Here is an 18564-nt window from a genome sequence, read left to right as displayed (position 1 = left end):
GATTGATTTCTTTCTTTTTACTTTTTTTATCTACCTTATTTTCTGTCAAATTATTACTGTATATATGCTTTATGTTCAATAAACAAACAAACAAACAACAAATTGTCTTGCTGAATAAATGAGGCTTAAAAAATCATCATAATGTAAAATGATTGCTGTTATGAGTGTATATATGAAAATTTGAATACAATGAAATTGGATCAGAAAAATTTTAATGTTGGTTGTTTTGGTTTCATTACATTTGACATTTAATTCATCAAGAGGGAGAGGTACCGCCTCTCGTCCCTGCCGACTGCTGTGAGGCTGCTGAATAAACACACAGGGAAAACCTAGACCCCCCCCCCACCCCACTCACCCCATTGTAAATAGCGCAGCCACTTTATGCAGCATATATAAGCAGTTGCATATATGCTTATATCTTATATTTTATATTGCATTCTGTACTGTGTACAGTTCATTTGTTTAAAATGTATGTGTGCATGTAAATATTTAGGGGTTTTTTTCCTCTACTTTCTTCCCTCTAAATTTTGCTGCTGTAGATTGCGAATTTCTCCATTGTGAGACGAATAAAGGTTTTCTTATGTTATCAGACAAATATCATGCCCAAGGATGGATTGCAAAGCAAATTGGTCTCCCATCAAATCCCAACTATAGAGTATCATTTCAGATATAAAGCCTGGTCAACCAAATACCTAATTCTTGCGGTCCTTCTCTCAGCTTGAGCCCCAACCACCGCTCCCATAAATAAAAACACATAAAAAAAAAAAATCAACCTTTGGGTGTTCATGTTGAGCTTTTCGCCATAAACATAAAGTCACAAGAGAGTTTCTTAAGTACTACTTGCTGTAATTTGGCAGCCACATCTTTGCCTGTTTATCCATAATTTTACTTTCTGGCTTGTGCCAACAGGGTTTGAAACACATCAAGAATCTCTGGGTCCTCCCCTGCAGACCGTTCTGGCGTGTTCTTTTCCAACCAATCAGAAGAGCGGATTTGATGCTTGAGCGTACCAATCAGAGTGTCCAGGCTCTCTGCAGGCTTAGCGGCTTGGCAGTCAAGCAACACAAGCTCATCAGGGCCCAGCGAGCTCGTGTCAAGAACAGAACACGCCTTCTCCTTCAGCTGGTCTGATGACTTGCTCTGGGGGGATGATGTTGAATTTTCAATTGTACCATTGTCGGAAGGTGCACTGTCCTCATTCACTGGTCTCTCGCTCTCCTCACTGGCTTCTTTGACAATGAAGAAATCTCTGTTGGTACTGCTTTCTTTCATTTCTTTTAAGGCCTCTCTGATTCTTTTGAGTCCTAAAACAAAACAAATTGAACACAAAAGAAGTCAGTAAATGGAATTCAGTTAACGTATGAACAAGGATCCGAGCAAGTAATATCAAAGCTATTCACTCATTTATTGCGCAGTAAACAAAAGGCTGAGTGTTCATTTCATACATTTTCACGAGGGACTCCTTAACCCTTAACGCTTAAGCTAAACAGTTGACATTTGAGCAAACTCCCCTTCGGTAGCAAAAAATAATAATAATCAGCTGTAGAATACGTGCATGAAATGCTGAAATGTGACAAGTGCAAGTGTACTTAGCAGTAAACCGATACCCTCGTATGAATGTAATGTTACATTGTTCGGCACACAGACATGGCTAATGATTGATCATTTATAAAATAATCTGTTTGGCACTTTCTAACTGCAATGTGCTCAGGGCAAAGCAGTAAAAGTATTGCTTAGCCACGATCTGGTGGCATTTTGGTGCCAATGAGTTATGTTGAAGAACCGGTAAGTTGCAGAGCTTCATTTAGACAAAAGTAGGGCTTTGATGCCACCCTGTGGCTTCTGTAGGTAAATACAACCTATTTTCTTTGGGGGCAGGTGGGCAATTATTTGCCGTTCACTATTGGTGGCGCGGCTTTGTTCCCCTATCACCTATACAAATAGCAGGGGTTCATTCCTTTCAATAAAAAAAGAAATAAATAAATAAACACACTTGTTAATTTGTAGACAATGGCATATACACAATGGGCTGTACTAAATATTACTCCTGTATCGAAAATGACAGACCATGTTGAAGGTGGTCCTGTTGGTCAGCGAATACGATGCGAAACCAGCCAGGTGTGCAGCAGGAGAAGGCTTGCCCACAGCTTAAGACAACGTTATGTTTGAGGAAGCATCGCCACATATACAACTCCTCCTCAAATGATGGGGATCTGAGAAACTAGCAAAAGACACAAGCAAGTGGCATCAAACCCAGTGAATACAATGATTTTAAAGAAGATGACTTTCAGCTTGCAATCCAATTACCTTTGCACAAATTAGCATTTGATTATCAACCCTAGCATCCAGAGCATTACAATGTGACCTTGGTCAAGTTACCTTCCTGAAGTCAGCCCAGACATACAAAGTAGCAGAACTGTCCAGGTAGTGAATGTCCATTGTCTGCAACTCATCCGTCAGGTAGCGATGAGCAGCTTTCAATCGACGTCTGTTCTCAGGCAAAAACTCCTTGCTGATCCACTCTACAACGTGACAGCGGGAGGAGTCATTAGCAGCGCAGCATCAGTACACATTATGTTACAAATATTTGTGTAGCACAATTTGTGGCAAAAGCTGAATGGCACAAAGATGTACCTCGGAAGTGAGTGAGAGAGAGAGAGAGAGAGAGAGAGACACATCAATCTGAAGCACACATTTCGACCTCGACTATGCAAGCTGATCTTCTACAGCCAGGTTTACCAACTTTATCAAAGAAAGTGCCACTTAATAAAGTGACCCTTCAGTTTGAGAATGGCAATTTTCCACTGTATTGGTATGAATTGGTTTTGTGCAATAAAGAATCATTTTTTCCAATATTTAGGGTAAAACTACAACAGCAGGCTTTTCACAAGGCATTGACCCATACCTCTGTCCTGAAGAAGTTGTGCAACCTGATGCTGAGATGTCCCGGTAACACCATGGAATGAGCCTAATTTGGTCAAAGCCTCCACAAGGTCTTGGTTCTCAGTATAAAGAGTGCCTACCCTGTTTCCAGCCATTGCAAAGTCCTGGAAAGGTCAAGATGAAGTCAACAAGCAAAAGAGCACTGACGGTAAATCTTTCGTAAAGGAAAAGCAGAGAATTTACAGTTCTGTCAGGAGTCATTAAAAAAAAAAAAAGTCGACCGCATAATGTGATGCAGCACAAGCACGTACCTTGCTCAGCCCCCACATTATATGTGTCCTCTGTGGGTCGGGCAAACTGAAATAAGGGCACATCATTAGCAGTTAAGAGGTGATCTTCAGCCATAATTACCATGATAAAGGGTACACATGAGTAATAATAAAGAGGAGAAGTTAACACCGTACCTTTCCATACTGAGGACACTGTGAAATGTTACTGATTCATCAAACACCGTCAGCATGTACACTTCATCTATGATGGCATGGATCTCATTTCTAAAGCAGACGGCAGAGCGATTTAGCGCAGAATACCCACATATAGCGCAAAAACTATGACAACAGTTTTACAACAATGACATGACCTAAAGTAAAGGCATACTATACAAGTAGAAAAAAAACTGTGATTCATGGTTACAGCAGCTGATTGACTGTGAAGGTCTACACTGGCCTTTTTGTTGGCAAGACCATTTACGAAACAAAAATTTCAGGACCTTCCGGATCACATTGCTGAAAATGACAATATGCTGATTCTTAAGAAGGCTGTTAAAACAACATGAAGGACACCTGTCACTTCTCGTGAGACAGAGGCTCTCGTCCGTAAAATGTCAAGCGGTGTATGGTGTGTTTTGGCAAGCTGCGGGACTGCAGACCAGGAGGATTACATGTAATGTCATGGTATTTTAAATTATCTTCAATCCAGCCATCCATTTTCAAGACCGCTTATCCTAATTGGCTGAGCTGGAGCCTATCTCAACTGAATTTGGGCAGGAGGCGGGGTATAACTTGGGTTTGTCACCAGCCAATCACAGGGCACATACAGACAAATGATTCACACTCACATTGATTATGTTTACTTGCAGTCAATAAACCTTTCAAAACCGGAATATCGGCAGGTTTCGAAAAGTCATGTAAACCCGAATATACTCAGATTGGGGCTTTTAAAAACCCAAATAAGACTCCTGGGTTACCCCTTTTCAAATATGTAAATGTGCTGTCACTTATATAGCGCTTTTCTTCAATAATCACAAAAACCTGGCAATTCTGCAGGGGTGTGTAAACTTTTTATATCTGCTGTATGTTACCTTCAGTTATAAATTATGTTATGCTTTACCATAAGCATGTATGAAGTGCGGGGCAAAACAGACCTTTTGGCAAACTGCAAGAAGGAAAGCATCTCATTTGGGGTGTAGATCTCAGCAAGAGGATTGTGAGGGTTCACCAGAATAATAGCCCGAATGTTCACCCCCTATTGAAAAGCGACAGTTGCTCATCAATGAAACAGGATTTGTGCTTCCGGAATTCGCTGCAGAATTGAACCGTGAAGCAAACGGATGCGTAGATTACCTCTTGCTTAGCTCTTTGCATAGCTTCCTCCAGTTTGCTCACGGTGAGGTGAAAAAGTCGACCATCTTCGTTACCATCCTATAAATATTTTTCAAAATAAGAAGACAGGTCTCAACATCAACAGAGCGCCCACTGTATCACATTAACTGGAGCACCTTAAGCTAAAGTGGAAAGAGTGTCGCTGATTGTATTATATACAGCAGTCTTCCTCAACTGGCGGACCGCGATCCACGACCGGACCGCCGACCTCCTCTGTCCGGACCCTCGGCAAATTGTATAAAATAATAAATTATAAAGTGATTTTTACGTTATACATTTTATATTTTTGGACTATAATCTGCCCATTACCGCGATCGCTTGTTAAAATTATCCGTTGTATTATTTGCGTGCACTAACAGATGTATTGCAGAGGACCGCAGCAGCGCGACTGTGTGTGTATAACGTTTGACTAACTGGAGACCCTGGCTGAGCAGGGCATGTCGGCGATAACGATGCGCTGATTGGCTCCTCTGAACTTAAGGTGTGCGCATACATAAGCGTCAGCACGCGTCCATACCAATACACACGCATTCAAAATGGATGATTGTGTCATGAAACAGACGCATGCGCGACGCCACAGTGTGCTCACAGCTTCAGCCCAGGAGAGCCGCACACAGACAATTAGACAAGACGAATCGCGGGAGGTTTCGATTGTGTGCAGTTTTGCTCCCGTCTACCCGGGGATCTTTGCAGCTGTTTGACAGCAGAACATGGTAAATGAACATCCCAATGGCGTCCTCAAATAATATTTGCATGCCTCAGACATTGCATTCACCTTTAGTGGAAGAACAGCACTGCACATTCCTGTGCTCCCTTGTGTCAGTATTTAAAATGGTTCTTTACTCCTCTTCTGATATATTTTTCAGTGATTTCAGAGGGGATGTGAAAAGGGGAATTGTACAAATGAAAATAATATTTTTGTTTTCATGTTTCGTATTTATTTTGGGAAAATGAGTATTTTGTTTTGTTTTTGTTAAATTAAGGGAAAAAAAGACAACTACTGTTTAACAAAGTTAAAGTAAACATGTCTTATTTCCCTAAAAGGGTTATTTCTATTATTAAGCAGGCACAACTTAACAAAATAAAGGAGTTCCTGTGCCTCAACACAATACCTCTCATTATTTGCTGTGTACTGGCAAAGTGAATGATTGTTATTTTCATCCACCCCATTATTGGTTGGTTGTGAGGAGTGTTGATTTGTATAAGCTTGGCTTGACCATACTAAATGGGCATATAGCCCTGCTCCCCATGACCGCCGTGCATGGGACCGGACCTTGGTATTATAAAAAAAAAGAAAAAAAGAAAAAGTGGACCTACAGCATTTCTCGTTGAGGACCACTGATATACAGTAATCATGGCAGTATAAGGGACCCCCGTTGTCTGTGGGAATATGGAGTCCGTTTGCGGATAGGGAAAATTTGTGAATAATTGACACTCTCTTATAATTTAATGAAAAAAAATATGGGGAAAAATGCAAATAAGCAGGGATCTCAAAAAAAAAAGTGAACAAGTAGTGGATGAGGGGTGGGTGTTGTCAGGATAGGTGAATTTGCAAATGTCGTATCACAAATATTCAGGGGTTCAATTGGATATCTACTGTTGATATGAAGCAAATGAATCCAAGATGCGTGTTCCTACCTCAGATTCGAGAGGAGCATGGAACAACTTGACATCACTGTACAACTGCACGTCCTCAGTAATAGCACCATAGAAAGGGCTAGGAATGAGAATGGCATCTACAAAAAAGAAAACATTGTTTTGATATACAATGCCACTTGGACACTGGAGGTGGAAACATTTTCTCGTAAAATGCAAAATGTATAGTGCTGAAAGGGGAACAAAACTTTAAAAAAACGTAAAGAAAATACCATGTATGTTCCAGCACTCGTCACGTTAGTCTATTACAGCTTTCATGGAATAAGAATTCAACAGAATAATCAATCAATGGGCAGGCACCATGTTGAGTGAAATCATTATCAGCTGCAGATCAGAAGCGCCAGTGGAGAGTTGTTTATTCTTTACTAACTCCTTGACATTCTTAGTAAACAAGCAGGGGAGGAAATCGCAAACATATGTCACCATTTTGTCATTTCGCACCCTCGGGAGAGTGAAAAGACCATAGGCGAGTATAAGAAGGTGGATAGAACGTTTTAAAACACACACACACACACACACACACAAACAGCTGCTGATAAAGAAAATATGTACAAGTCTTGACATCTTGGGTTTAGTTCTTTAAATGGCAACGAGCAGACTTCATTCCTCTATTTTGTAAATACGCACCTCCTAAGATTATGTTTCCAGCCACGCTGGTTCATTCAAACTCTAAATTTCCAGTGGTTAATGTGTGTGTTTTTTGTAGTTGTCAGCCAGCACAGTGGCAGTAAGAGGTTATTACTGTATATACATTTGGGAACTTACCTTTTGGGTCACAAATGACTGCTGCAATGCACGAAAAGAGGGCACTACATCCATTCATCACCACAACCTGAATAAGTACACAAATGAACCGCGTTATTTCACAGCCGAAAATAACCTTGTCACCACGGAGGGCCCGATGATGCACAAATTAATTTAGTTGCTAAACTTGAAGCAAATGGCAATTTGGCCAATCAAGAAATTCAAATTAACTCAATTGGCAACATCAGCTATAAAAAAAACAAAAACAAACCCGTGGCCTTGTTTTTTTTCTCTCTCTCTCAATTTAAATTAGTTGGTGAATTGCCTACAGCCTGCAAAGCCAGTGTGGGGTAATTCCTCTCATGAAAATTACACCAATAACAACTTCCTCATTCATTTTTAATCACATTCACGAGTCTCAGTCTTCTTCAATACAGCAAATAGTGCTAATTTACCGAGTTATATTTAGAGGCGACAGCCAAGAAGGCATGCTATCGGTATTTCAATCAACGTCAAACGAAGAACCCCAAATAAAGCTGCCCAAACACTAATTGTAACTGGTTGGTGGTGATATGCTAGTCTGGATCCTGACTTCTTTCCAGCTGCCATTGGGCAAGGAAGAGAACCCAGCCAACCTCAGCTTAGGAGCCTGTTAGTGCACCTATCAATCTGTGTGGTGCAACAAAGACAAACAGGGTGCTAATTGGATTTCTCATCAGGGAATAATACATTTTGAAATTGAACCGGGAGTAGATGCAGAAGCAGTGCCATTCTACTTTCGGTGTACTGTTGAGGTAGCCCTATGCAAGACAAAAATCAATACTGCTTGTGTGTAAAACTCGGCAGTTCTCTCTTTTTATTGAAGGTCCAGACTGTCATTGTACTTGTATGTCTCCTGCAGAATCTGCATACACGTCAAAACAACAGCACGATGACACGTATGTTAAATCTCTTGAAAATGCAAGTCCCCAATTTATTGCTGTTTAAGAGCATAAACATTCATTTGCTAGACTAACAATGTGAACTGTTCATGTTTGCCAGACAAAGTCAGGAAACTATGACACGTTGAATGAAATTACATGACTATTATAACATGACAAAACCTCTTTATGTTATAATAATGAAACTGCTGTATTGATGTCATTTTTCTGTTGGGGTGCCCAAATTTATGCACCTGATGACTTTTGTATATATTTGTAAGTAATTACTGTATTGCACACTTTCTGTAAATCCTATAAACTTCATTTCACTTTTCAATTTTTATCATTTAACTGAAATTGTTGATCTGACCAACCAATGATTTATAAAGGAAATTCTTGAAAATAATCAGGGGTGTCCAAACTTTTTCATAGCACTGCATAAGAGCTGTTATGCCAGTAGAGGTGAAGTAGAGCAATCTATTGCACATTTATATGAAATCATTTCGAATGTAATGAAATCATGGGAAAATGTTTAGCCAGTAACCATTACATTATGAAATGAATTCCACTTACATTGTCAGCTTTCAGTAGCTTTGGAGAACGGCAATAGTGAGTTAGAAACTCGGCAACCGCCTCTCTCAGGCTGAAAGAACAAGATTGAAATAGAATTATTCAAAAATTGTCTTTTTTTTGAATTCAAAATAAAAGCAAATCACTTACAACGTATGTCCTCTCCAATCGCCATACTGCAACAGTGCTGGGTCAACATGTAGCATGTCAGATCGGGTCAACTGCATTGGAAAGCAAAGTGAAACTGTACTGTCTCGTACTGCATTAATGCATGCCAAAGTTCATCAAAATATAAATCTCAGCACGTATTACCCTTTTATGAAGAAGATCATAGCAGAGCTTGTTCTCGCTTGTGCCCAAATTGATAACACCCTGGGACACGGGGCACAGAGAGACAACTGTAATGACTTTTGCGTTTCTAAAACCTATCTGCTAAATGTTACCGGCACTGTGGAAGAGTTGACTCACGTTAGGGTTGTCTATGTCATATTTGTTTGCTCCATAGTGAGCAAAGCCTGCCTGGAGGATGCCTTGTTGCTGTCGAATGCTGTTACCACGATTGGACAGGTACACGCTGGCCTCGGGAGACTTCGCACCTCTCACAGTTGCCAACACACTCTCAGAAGATGTGAAGGTCTTGACTGATGGGTGCAGCTCCGACTTCATTGTCGCCTTAGTGGAAACAGAGAGTGCGGAGGGAGCCTGTGTACGTGGCTGAGATGAGGATGGGGCAGAGGAGGCCGTTGATGTCGCCAGTAAAGCTGACTGATGGTCTAGCAGGAAGACGGCGGTGTTAGTGGGTGCCGTTTCGGTGGTCGCAGCACCCTGTCTGGCTGCAGTTAACGCCCCAGTGAGCATGTTGAACAGGTGCAACTCATGTTGGCGCTCCCGTTCCGCTCTCTTCTCTTCTTGCTGCTGTCTGCGCTCATCAGCTTGCAACTCCTTCTCGAGCCGTGCCTTCTCCCAGCAGACGAGGCGATCTTCAGCGCACTGCTGCCACACGAGGAGCTTGGCAAGCGCTTTGTTGAGGGGGCCCTGGCTGCAACACTTTCCACCTCCATGGCCACACACGGTTTTGCCTGCCTTACGACGTCTCCTGTGTTTTGTTGCAGCTGGGGAAGGGAGGCTCTCCTGAGATGTGTCATGTGGCACAGGAACATTGCCTAAGTTGGAAGCAGACAAAGCAATGTTCAGGTCAGTTAAACCTGTGGATATGAAAAAAGCATAGAGAGTATCATGACAGTTGTTTCTATTAACTCTTAACATGGAAAATACAGTAGGCCAATAGAATCGAATGCAAAGCAATGATCAATTACTGTAAAATGAAAAAAATAAAATAATTCCAAGTAAGTCCAGGCATCGACACTCAATTCCCCTAACTCCTTCCCACTGCTGCCCTCTTTTGTCTGATTCCTATCTCTGCCAGACTTGATGGTGATGCATTATCAATGTTTTTTATTATTTAGTTGGGCTGCAAAGGGGGTCTTAAAATAATTTGTAGAGAATAACAGTATTCCAAATGGTGTTGTTTTTCCCCCCCTGCTATTCATAGTCTCATGCTACTTTCCACTTCATTTGTCAGGGTTTTAATCCTAGTTGGATGTTGAGTGAATTAAAATTGTCGAAAGCATATTAAAATTTTGCATCACGTTAGTAGTGTTCTCAATATTGTTAATACTAAGCTTGAGTAGTACAAATACTCTAAACATCAATATTATTACCTCATGCCATTTTAAACTGCAGTAAATTGCTAATCATTATACTGACATTCAAATATCCAATTTAATATGCGCATAAAAAAGAAAAAATACATATTGCACATGCATAAAAGACAATACTGTATATATATTTTTTGTAAAACAATTGTCTTTTTGTTTGTTTGTTTGGTTTGGTTTGGTGAGTGATGGGGGGTCTATAAAAAAATGTCGGGCTGACCCTGCGTGTTGAGGGAAAAAAATAATTCATTGAGCCCTAAGATTTCTCAGAAAACGATAAACATTCAAGACACGGAAAATGGAGGGAAACTCTGACCACCCCAAAACGAAATGCCTAAATTAACATTTTTGGGGAAAAAAAATTGGATTCTAGATCAGAAACCTTGGATCATTAATGATGGCAGCACAGAATGTCCCTGGAGTGAATGGGATTGTGGTTGTGCTAATTTTGCAGATCTGATCAATGATGCTATTGATCTGACCCTGCCGATCAGATCTTTGTAAAGTCTACTCCAAATCCTGAGTCTGGCTGAGTGGAGTTTGTACATTCACCCTGCCCTTGTGTGGGTTTTCTCTGGGTACTCCTGCTTCCTCCAACTTTCCAACAACATGCAGTTAGATTTTTTAATGCCTTTCCCGTAAGTGTGAATGTAAGTGTGAAATGTTTGTCTGTGTGCTCTGCGATGGCTGATGACCAGTTCAAGGTTTATTTTGCCTCTCGCCCAATGTCAGCGTGTAGTTGGACATAAGCCACATCATTTGTATACCTAATGAGGACAAGCAGCACAAAAAAATTATTAATGTTGGTTGAAACATTTCCTTTGTTTACATTTCCCTCAGTAGTGAGATACTGTTGTATTTACCAGTTTACGCCCGATGAACTAGCAAGTCAAGTTTATATTTATAGCCCTTAACTAAATCATTGCCATTGACAAGTCAATTTCTGTTTTTCAACAGTAATGGGTGAGAGAGCATATGATGCTACTCTACTGTAAATTTCAAACTGAGAAATAGCTTTACTGATGCACAACCACCAGTCGATGCTCCATTTCAGATATGAGATCAGTAGTTTGTCAGTCCACTATTTGTGAGTCTACTAGGAGAAATGGCTATTTTTAAAAAATGTAAAAAGGCAGAATCAAACTTTTTTTTTTCTCCGAGTGAAACGAGAGGGTCTATTCTCTCATTTAGTATATATAATCATTGACAAAAAAAAAATCCTGTTGGTGTCAAAATGCTCTAAAATGGCTGGCAGTGAAGGAGGTGTGTCTCAAGGGGAGTCACAAACCTACAGTGGACAAATATTAGCAACATTTGCTTATCTAAGCCCCAGCTATCAATAGCATTTGACATAAGCCAAAATCTTAACACAACCACCAGCCACCGAATAGGTGAGCCATGTTGCATCCATCCATGCACATTTTCTGATCTGCTTATCCTCACAAGTGTCAAGGAGCATGCTGGAGCCTATCCCAGCCGCCTTCGGGTAATAGACGGGCTACACCCTGAACTGGTTGCCAGCCAGTTGCAGGGCAAACATAAACATACAACCATTAGTGGTAAAAGTCACACCTATAGGGATTAGTTAAAGTTTTTTGGAATGTGGGAGGAAACCAGAGCATCCTGAGAAGCGATGTTTCAAAACATGTTTGTTTTTTTTTTGTCACATGAGGAAGCACCTCTTTTTCTCCGTTGTGGCGTGGCCTCAATGGAGGAGTTATGTTTGCATCCAACCTATCAAACTCTTGGGAGAAATGTGAGGTGAAATGACACTTCACCTTCGGTTTGAACGTAGCATAACGGGCTCTATGAAAACAAAATTGTCCAATTAGTAGAAAATTCCATCGTTACAAAAAGAGAAGTATTATTAAACACTTATAGTGGTTGAACTGTATGTGATACTTTAACTTCAACCCAAAATATCCTTTAAATTCCTCACAGTAAGGAGTAATATTGTTGCAAACCTTACCCACAATAATTAATGCTGACTACATTTACATGCCGTCAATAGAGTATTCAGGTGAAGGTCAAAATTCAAATGTTTTAAAACATTGAGAACAAATCGTTTAAATGCATAGGAAGACCAAGTTCCTCCTTTATCCTTTGATCCGTTTTTTGTTCAATTGAAAAATTATATACATGCAAAATCCACAAAGCAGAGGTTGACTTTTTTTTTTGCATGTAAACGGAATCAATGTTAAATTACTAAACCTCTGACCCTTTCAATCAAAATGTAACATGATGTTAGTACAGTTTTCAGTTAAAATTTCACAAGTGTCAATAATGTTGTGATGCAATGTCTGCTGTAAAAAATAATGTACCGGTAATTTAAAAAGAAAACAACAACAACCTGAAGGGGAAATTTTTGAAAAAGCAGAATTGTCGCCTTGAGCGAGTATATCCTCTGTTCCCAGTAAAGATCTTCCATCTGTTTCCTGTTCATCTCCTGATCTGTAACACAGATCTGGTTGTGCAACATCAGTGTTCAGCAGGATTGCCTCAGCATCCTCACATTTTACATCCAGTGGATCTTCAGTTTTAGGGGGCTGACCAAATAGAAACCCACCCGAAGTAGCTGGACCAAAAGAGCCTAGGGAGGAATTCCCCTGCAACAATGAGTCACTTCTATCTGGGCTCTGAAACAATTGCTGTGCAACAAATGTTCCACCCTGAGTGGAAGATGTGAGAGCCGGTCGGTTAACTAAAACTCGATCCATCACATCGTAAAATTTCCAAGATCTCGATTTGTGGTTGTCCTTAATACGACGATACTCCAGCTTCATCTTTTTAATTTTCTCCCTGCACTGGTCGCCTGTGCGGAACATGCCCTTTTCGCGCAGAATGAGTGCGATGCGGTCAAACACACGCTGGTTGCGCAATGAGCTTTCCAATTCTATCTGGATGGAGTCCTCGGACCACAGCTGGAGCAGCTCCACGATCTCTTGGTCCGTCCAGTTGCTGCCTCGCTCGTGCCTCCTGCAGCGAGGGTCCATCTTTCCTCTGGCTGGAGGTTATGTGACGACGTTGTCTGCAAAACTGGCAAGAAGAATCAGCAGGCTAAACATTATCATCACAACTTGAGACACGCAGACCACGCAAGTTGAGCAAGGATGCAATGACGTTTTAGTGTCAATCCTTCTGTCTTTAATTTACAAGGTTCGTACACTTTTGTAGCAATGGTATTCTTTATTTTTAGCATTGACTTTAGCAAAACTTCACTCAAACCGTCAATTTCCAAGACAGAAAAATTAACACTTTTTCCTGGCATTTAGTTTGCAAATGCAGTATGGTATTTCAGAATACAGTCGGGCTGCAACAAACGCTTATTTTAGTAGTTGACTAATCACCAACAGTAATCACGATTAGTCGACAAATCGGATCATATCATCAGCCTCCTAAAGTAACTGCTTCAGTCTTTATTTTTCCCAGAAAACTTTTTTTTTTTTACCAGATTCTGATTTCATTTCAGGTATATAAATAAATGATATGTTTAACTTTGAATGTAGCCGATATTTAAGGCATTTTTTTAAATGACCGAAGCCATTATTTTAAGAGGGCGACGGTATGCAAATCGCAGCATACAGCACCAGCAATCAGCTCCTCTTATATAGCCATTATCTTACATCTTGAATTCCTCAAGGTATGTAAAAATTAATCATGAAGAAAATTATGATCGTACATTCAAATTTTATTCAATTTCCAGCATTCCTTGGGCAATCTAAAAACAGAGACAATTATGCTGATAGTACAATATTTGAACTTTTAGTTAAGTACTGTTGCCTTTAACATTTATAACAATGTTAGGTGCATTTAAACATAGAACAAAAAACTGCATAGTTACAGTATACACACCAATTACTGTTATGAATACAAATTATCGTCATATAAAAATACATTTTTACTGCAATGGCCTTAAATGCCTGATAAGTTCGGTTTTTACATTTACAAGACTGTGCTACCATCTGAGTAAATTTGGGCTCAAGAAAACAAAATTTAATACATCTTTAAAGTCTTCAATCATATTTCAAAACCAAATGAGGTAGACATCGAAATCGAAAAGTACATTCTCCACAAAAATGAAGTTTTTGTCTCACTCAAAGACAATTAAAAAGTCATTTTGTGCTCAGTGCTCACAATTTGTACTACGTTCCACCTCTCATCTTAATCTACAGAACTCTGTTGTTCATTGCCAGGAAGGTGAACATTTCTATGTGCTCTGGCGGAACGCTTGCTCGCTTTTGAGCGCAGATGTTCCTTGCTGCAGTGAAGATCCGCTCCGATGGGGTGGAGGTAGCGTTAAAAAAAACCATCGTCGCCGCATTTCCTATTCAGATATAGCATTGCTGTAACAATGTTTGCAATACACACATGGGGATAAGTGCTGATGTCATTGTTGGTCTAAAGATCATGTTAAAGTTTACATTACAACTCAGCTATGAATAACTCACTCACGTTGACATAATGTTAGCAGCTAAGCTAACCAGACAAGTTGTTTACAGAATCCGAGACGACTGTCCCTCGTCGTCAGAAATAGAATCGGACAAAAGGTGCTTCCGTCGCAAATGCTCGCGCATTGCCGTCGTGCTACCATGAAAGGCAATTTCTACTTTGCATATTCTACATTGCACATTCTTCGCTCTGACGTCTTCGTTAAAATGTTCCCAAACTTTCGATGTCCGATGACGGTTAGCCATGATAGCATTATCATACTACACTGGCGGTCCTGTTCATTGCAACTGGTCGGTGGAGGCGTAGCTTTGCCAGTGGCGTCACGGCTGGCCCGGATCAACGCTACTGCGCATGTGCGTCAACTGGGCACAAAAAATGCAGACTGGGCGGCGGGAGTGACAGATGCTGCTTTCAGAGGAGAAACAAAACTGCAAAAATAATGCCGACTAGTCGAGGACTTAAATTCATTAAAGTCATCGACTAATTTTGGCAGCCCTAGAATACATGTTGAGTAGAAAGTAGTTTTAGGCTTTGTTTGAATTTGCACATAGTCTGATTCTTTTAGGGGGCAGGCCGTGTCAAAATACGTTTGCATGATTTAAATCAAGTGTAAACTTACGTTAAATTATTAATTATTTTCATTTTATATTTGAGCATTATATTCTTTTATGACACAAGCGTGTCCAAACTACTGCCATTCATTTATTTGCCATCCATAAACTAAAACGAACATTTAACACGGACAGTGTCATTTGCCTGCATAGTACTACAGTGCTTTATTTCCAAAATCTGTGGCAAGGCGGCAGAAGAGAAATTCATTCTCTCGCATCCCGGTTTTCAACCAATCACATATCATTCCATGAGGACATGACTCCAAGGTCGGCTTAGTATAAAATACTTATGTTATGGTTTTAAATGTGGAAATTTGATTTTTTTTGCTCAGTGCAAGGGTGGATGGATCTAAGCCTCCTTTGATTTTTACATACCTGTATGTGGACCCGGAAAGAAAAAGACTTGACACCACTGATTGAAGTATAAGAGTGTTATTTTTGGATGAAATAATTTCAACTCCTCTTTGAATTTCAATTCCATACTTTTACTTATTATGTATCTTTTTACTATATGTATTAATCTTCTAAAGGGGTTCTAAAACCAGTATGAATATCAAACCTCCTGAACTACAATAAAAATGATATTAATGTATTTGTGTTTTCAAATGGGGAAGGCTGCACTTTCACAAGAGCATAATTTGTGAAAACCCTCATGAAAACATATTTACAGTTTTACACAGATCATTGTCCTCTGCAAGTACAGTACTTGGCAACCCCGCCCAAATTATCAGCCTGTGCTGAAAAAAAATTCAAAAACAGTTCTTGTTGAGGAAAATTATCCGATTTGACTTTTCAAGCAAGGTGCATGCTTGAGCGCTGTGGCCAGGCGCTCGCCTGGTTTAAAATACCTGTACAGTGTACAGTATGTGCTTAGTGTGTATCCGCCGCCGAATGTCTCCCGAGAGTGGTGATTCGACGGACCACACAAGCTCGCTTATATTTGAGTGACACTGTTTTTCATGTTTCACTGCGTTCGCGTATTTCCATTTTATCTCTGCACCACTAAATATGTCCCAATTTAAATAATTACTTCGCAATTTCTCGTAAAATTAAGTGCACGCGATATAAAACTGTAAACATTTCTCGAATTAGTACTTTGATAAACCCCCTTCAAAAAGTATGCGTAAAACTTATGTTATTGTTTTACTCACCTATTTAGTGCTCTGCTGACGTCAAGAGGCGTTTGACCATATGTTATTAATGCAAACTTCTTTGCACGACATAACCTTGCCGACAGGTCTTTTTTTTTTTTTTTTTTTTTAAACAAAGTTGTGTCTCGCACGTCTAGTATATACACGCACACAAGCCGGTCTCCACTCGCAAAATTGAAGTCAAACCAGCCGCCAGAGCGATTGTTAATACAGTGCATTACAGTAATCTACCGCCAGAGAGCGACGTTGGCCGCCTTCAAAATAAAAGTAGGCCAACTCATACATGCACGTCAGTGGTTTCTTTTTAAAATAATGCAATAAAATAATGTCTTGGCTGTCAGGCAACGATGAGTTCACCCAGGGAGAATGAGAAGTCTCTCAGAATAGCGCCAAGAAGTCTAAACATTTCTCGAATTTGTACTTTGATAACCCCCCCCCTTCAAAAAGTAGGCATAAAACGTATGTTATTGTTTTACTGTTAGAGGAATCTATGAGCAAAATTGTATCGTGTTTAAAGTTTCATTTATTTGGGCACATCGAAGCGTTTGGGTGCGTATCCAGCAACCCCCAAATGCCTGCACACAAAGGCGCCGGCCATCTGGCCGAGGGACTGTTGAAGTCCACAATTAGCACGTCAATACAGGTGGACGACCACAGGGGAGAAGGCGACACTCGGTCACAAAAGGGTAATGAATAATTCGGGATCAGCGGTTGAGCAGCAAAAGACGAGTTGAGAACACCCGTCGTGCCCAGGCGACATTGGCCATCCGCAAAGTCTACAACATGCTAATTCGATGTAGACCAGCCAGAAAAGGCGCCAATGTACTGGTGGTTCAAGTTTGAAAAACAGGTAACCAATCACTACCGAGGGGCCGGATCGGGGGTGCGGCATGCAAATATCGGGGCAGTGTTTTTCTTGTATTTTGCATATGTTACAATAAAATGTCGAACTCGCGGTGGCGGGACTGAGAGTGTGATCGCGGAGCAACTAACCGTCGTTCGCTCTCAGAGATCTGCTTCCGCCGATATTGAAGACAATTTTCCTGTGTGCCGAGTCATTTCTTTAACTTTGTCCGAGAAAATCTCTGACATTTACTCACCAGATTTAGTGCTGTGCTGCACGTCAAAGAGGCGTTTGATCATGTTAGTCATACAGACTCGTTTGCACGATATAATCTTGCCGAGTGATCATTTATTTTAACAAAATTGAACCTCGCTTTCGATCGCGCGTCGACACACGCACACACACGCACACGCACGCACACATTGGCGCACACACGCGCGCGCGCACGCAACCACGGTCAGGTCAGCCTCCACTCGAAAAATTGAAGTCAAATCACCCGCAACAGAGATTGATAATCCCGTGCATTACAGTTTGCGGGATAACTAAAATTAATTTTTTAATGATGTTTAAAAAAATCTGGTGACATATCAGTCATTGATATAGAGTTACCATTGACTTTATTTTCTATCTCAACTTCAGAACTTTTTGGCGCTATTCTGAGAGAGTTTTCATTCTCACTAAGTAAACTCATCGTTGCCTGACAGCCAAGAAATTATTTTATCACATTTTAAATCCAAACGACTGGCGTGCATGCATTAATTGTAATACTTTTATTTTGAAAGTCGCTAGCACCGCTCGTTCGCGGCAAATTACCCTAATGCAGAGTAGTCACAATCGCTGTGGCGGCTGGTTTGACTTCAATTTCGCGAGTGCAGGCTGACCTGACCGCAGTCACACGCACGCACCAAATCGGACCGATCCTCCTCGAATTTTCCCAATACAGTGCAGTCTTCAATATAATATTAAAACCTCGAATATAAACATAAAAAAATGTTGATTCCGATAGATGTTATGTTGTTCTTGTTCATAAAAACACATTTTACCATAATCATAATTTATATAAAGGAAATCCTTTTCATTCATTTCACCAAATAACTTAATGCAGGGAGATAACAATATATCTTAGTTATGTAGTTATGTCAAATAACTAAATTAGTGTAATATAACAAAGAAATACGTAAATATGTTTTTAAAATCGTAAATTATATTTTGCATTTCACGGGGGTTGCCATTCTCGATGGACGTTACACCGAAGTCGGTCGAGGAATTTCGCAACACACAGATCAGAGGCGTTCGAATGCACTTTTCCAGGTCGGAGGTCGAAACGTTCCGACTTCCCACTACCTTGAATTCAGCATAA

General features: G+C 40.4%; 1 protein-coding gene across 2 annotated transcripts; it reads right to left on the bottom strand.

The window, feature by feature from the left end:
- Positions 1 to 360: 360 nt before the first annotated feature.
- Positions 361 to 14699, bottom strand: accs (1-aminocyclopropane-1-carboxylate synthase homolog (Arabidopsis)(non-functional)). 2 transcript variants are annotated; one of them, XM_086110007.1, is made up of 16 exons: positions 14602 to 14699; positions 12500 to 13185; positions 8903 to 9639; positions 8747 to 8806; positions 8585 to 8655; positions 8438 to 8507; positions 6966 to 7032; positions 6183 to 6280; positions 4506 to 4583; positions 4307 to 4407; positions 3348 to 3437; positions 3195 to 3240; positions 2906 to 3047; positions 2380 to 2522; positions 2068 to 2221; positions 361 to 1304 (listed from the first exon to the last, which is right to left on the bottom strand). In XM_086110007.1, exons 2-16 carry the CDS (start codon positions 13140 to 13142, stop codon positions 886 to 888), a joined length of 2919 nt encoding a protein of 972 aa, XP_085966133.1. In that variant the 5' UTR covers positions 13143 to 13185; positions 14602 to 14699; the 3' UTR covers positions 361 to 885. The 2 variants fall into 2 exon arrangements, with proteins under 2 accessions (XP_085966133.1, XP_085966132.1); XM_086110006.1 differs by having other exon boundaries at positions 8903 to 9597.
- Between the last annotated feature and the right edge of the window lie 3865 nt (positions 14700 to 18564).

The sequence above is a fragment of the Hippocampus guttulatus genome, chromosome 4, assembly GCF_054856545.1.
Source record: "Hippocampus guttulatus isolate MCC_2025c chromosome 4, RoL_Hgut_1.0, whole genome shotgun sequence".
NCBI classification, from domain to species: domain Eukaryota; kingdom Metazoa; phylum Chordata; class Actinopteri; order Syngnathiformes; family Syngnathidae; genus Hippocampus; species Hippocampus guttulatus.
The sequence above is the reverse complement of the archived record's forward strand: the minus strand, read 5'-3'. Positions and strand labels throughout refer to the sequence as shown.

Excerpts from the sequence above, each read along its gene's own strand:
- accs (XM_086110007.1), bottom strand. The coding sequence starts at position 13,142 with ATGGACCCTCGCTGCAGGAGGCACGAGCGAGGCAGCAACTGGACGGAC. Across the intron at positions 3,438-4,306 it reads TTCTTGCAGTTTGCCAAAAG|AAATGAGATCCATGCCATCA; the intron begins GTCTGTTTTGCC and ends CGTCTGCTTTAG. Across the intron at positions 3,048-3,194 it reads TAATGTGGGGGCTGAGCAAG|GACTTTGCAATGGCTGGAAA; the intron begins GTACGTGCTTGT and ends TGACCTTTCCAG.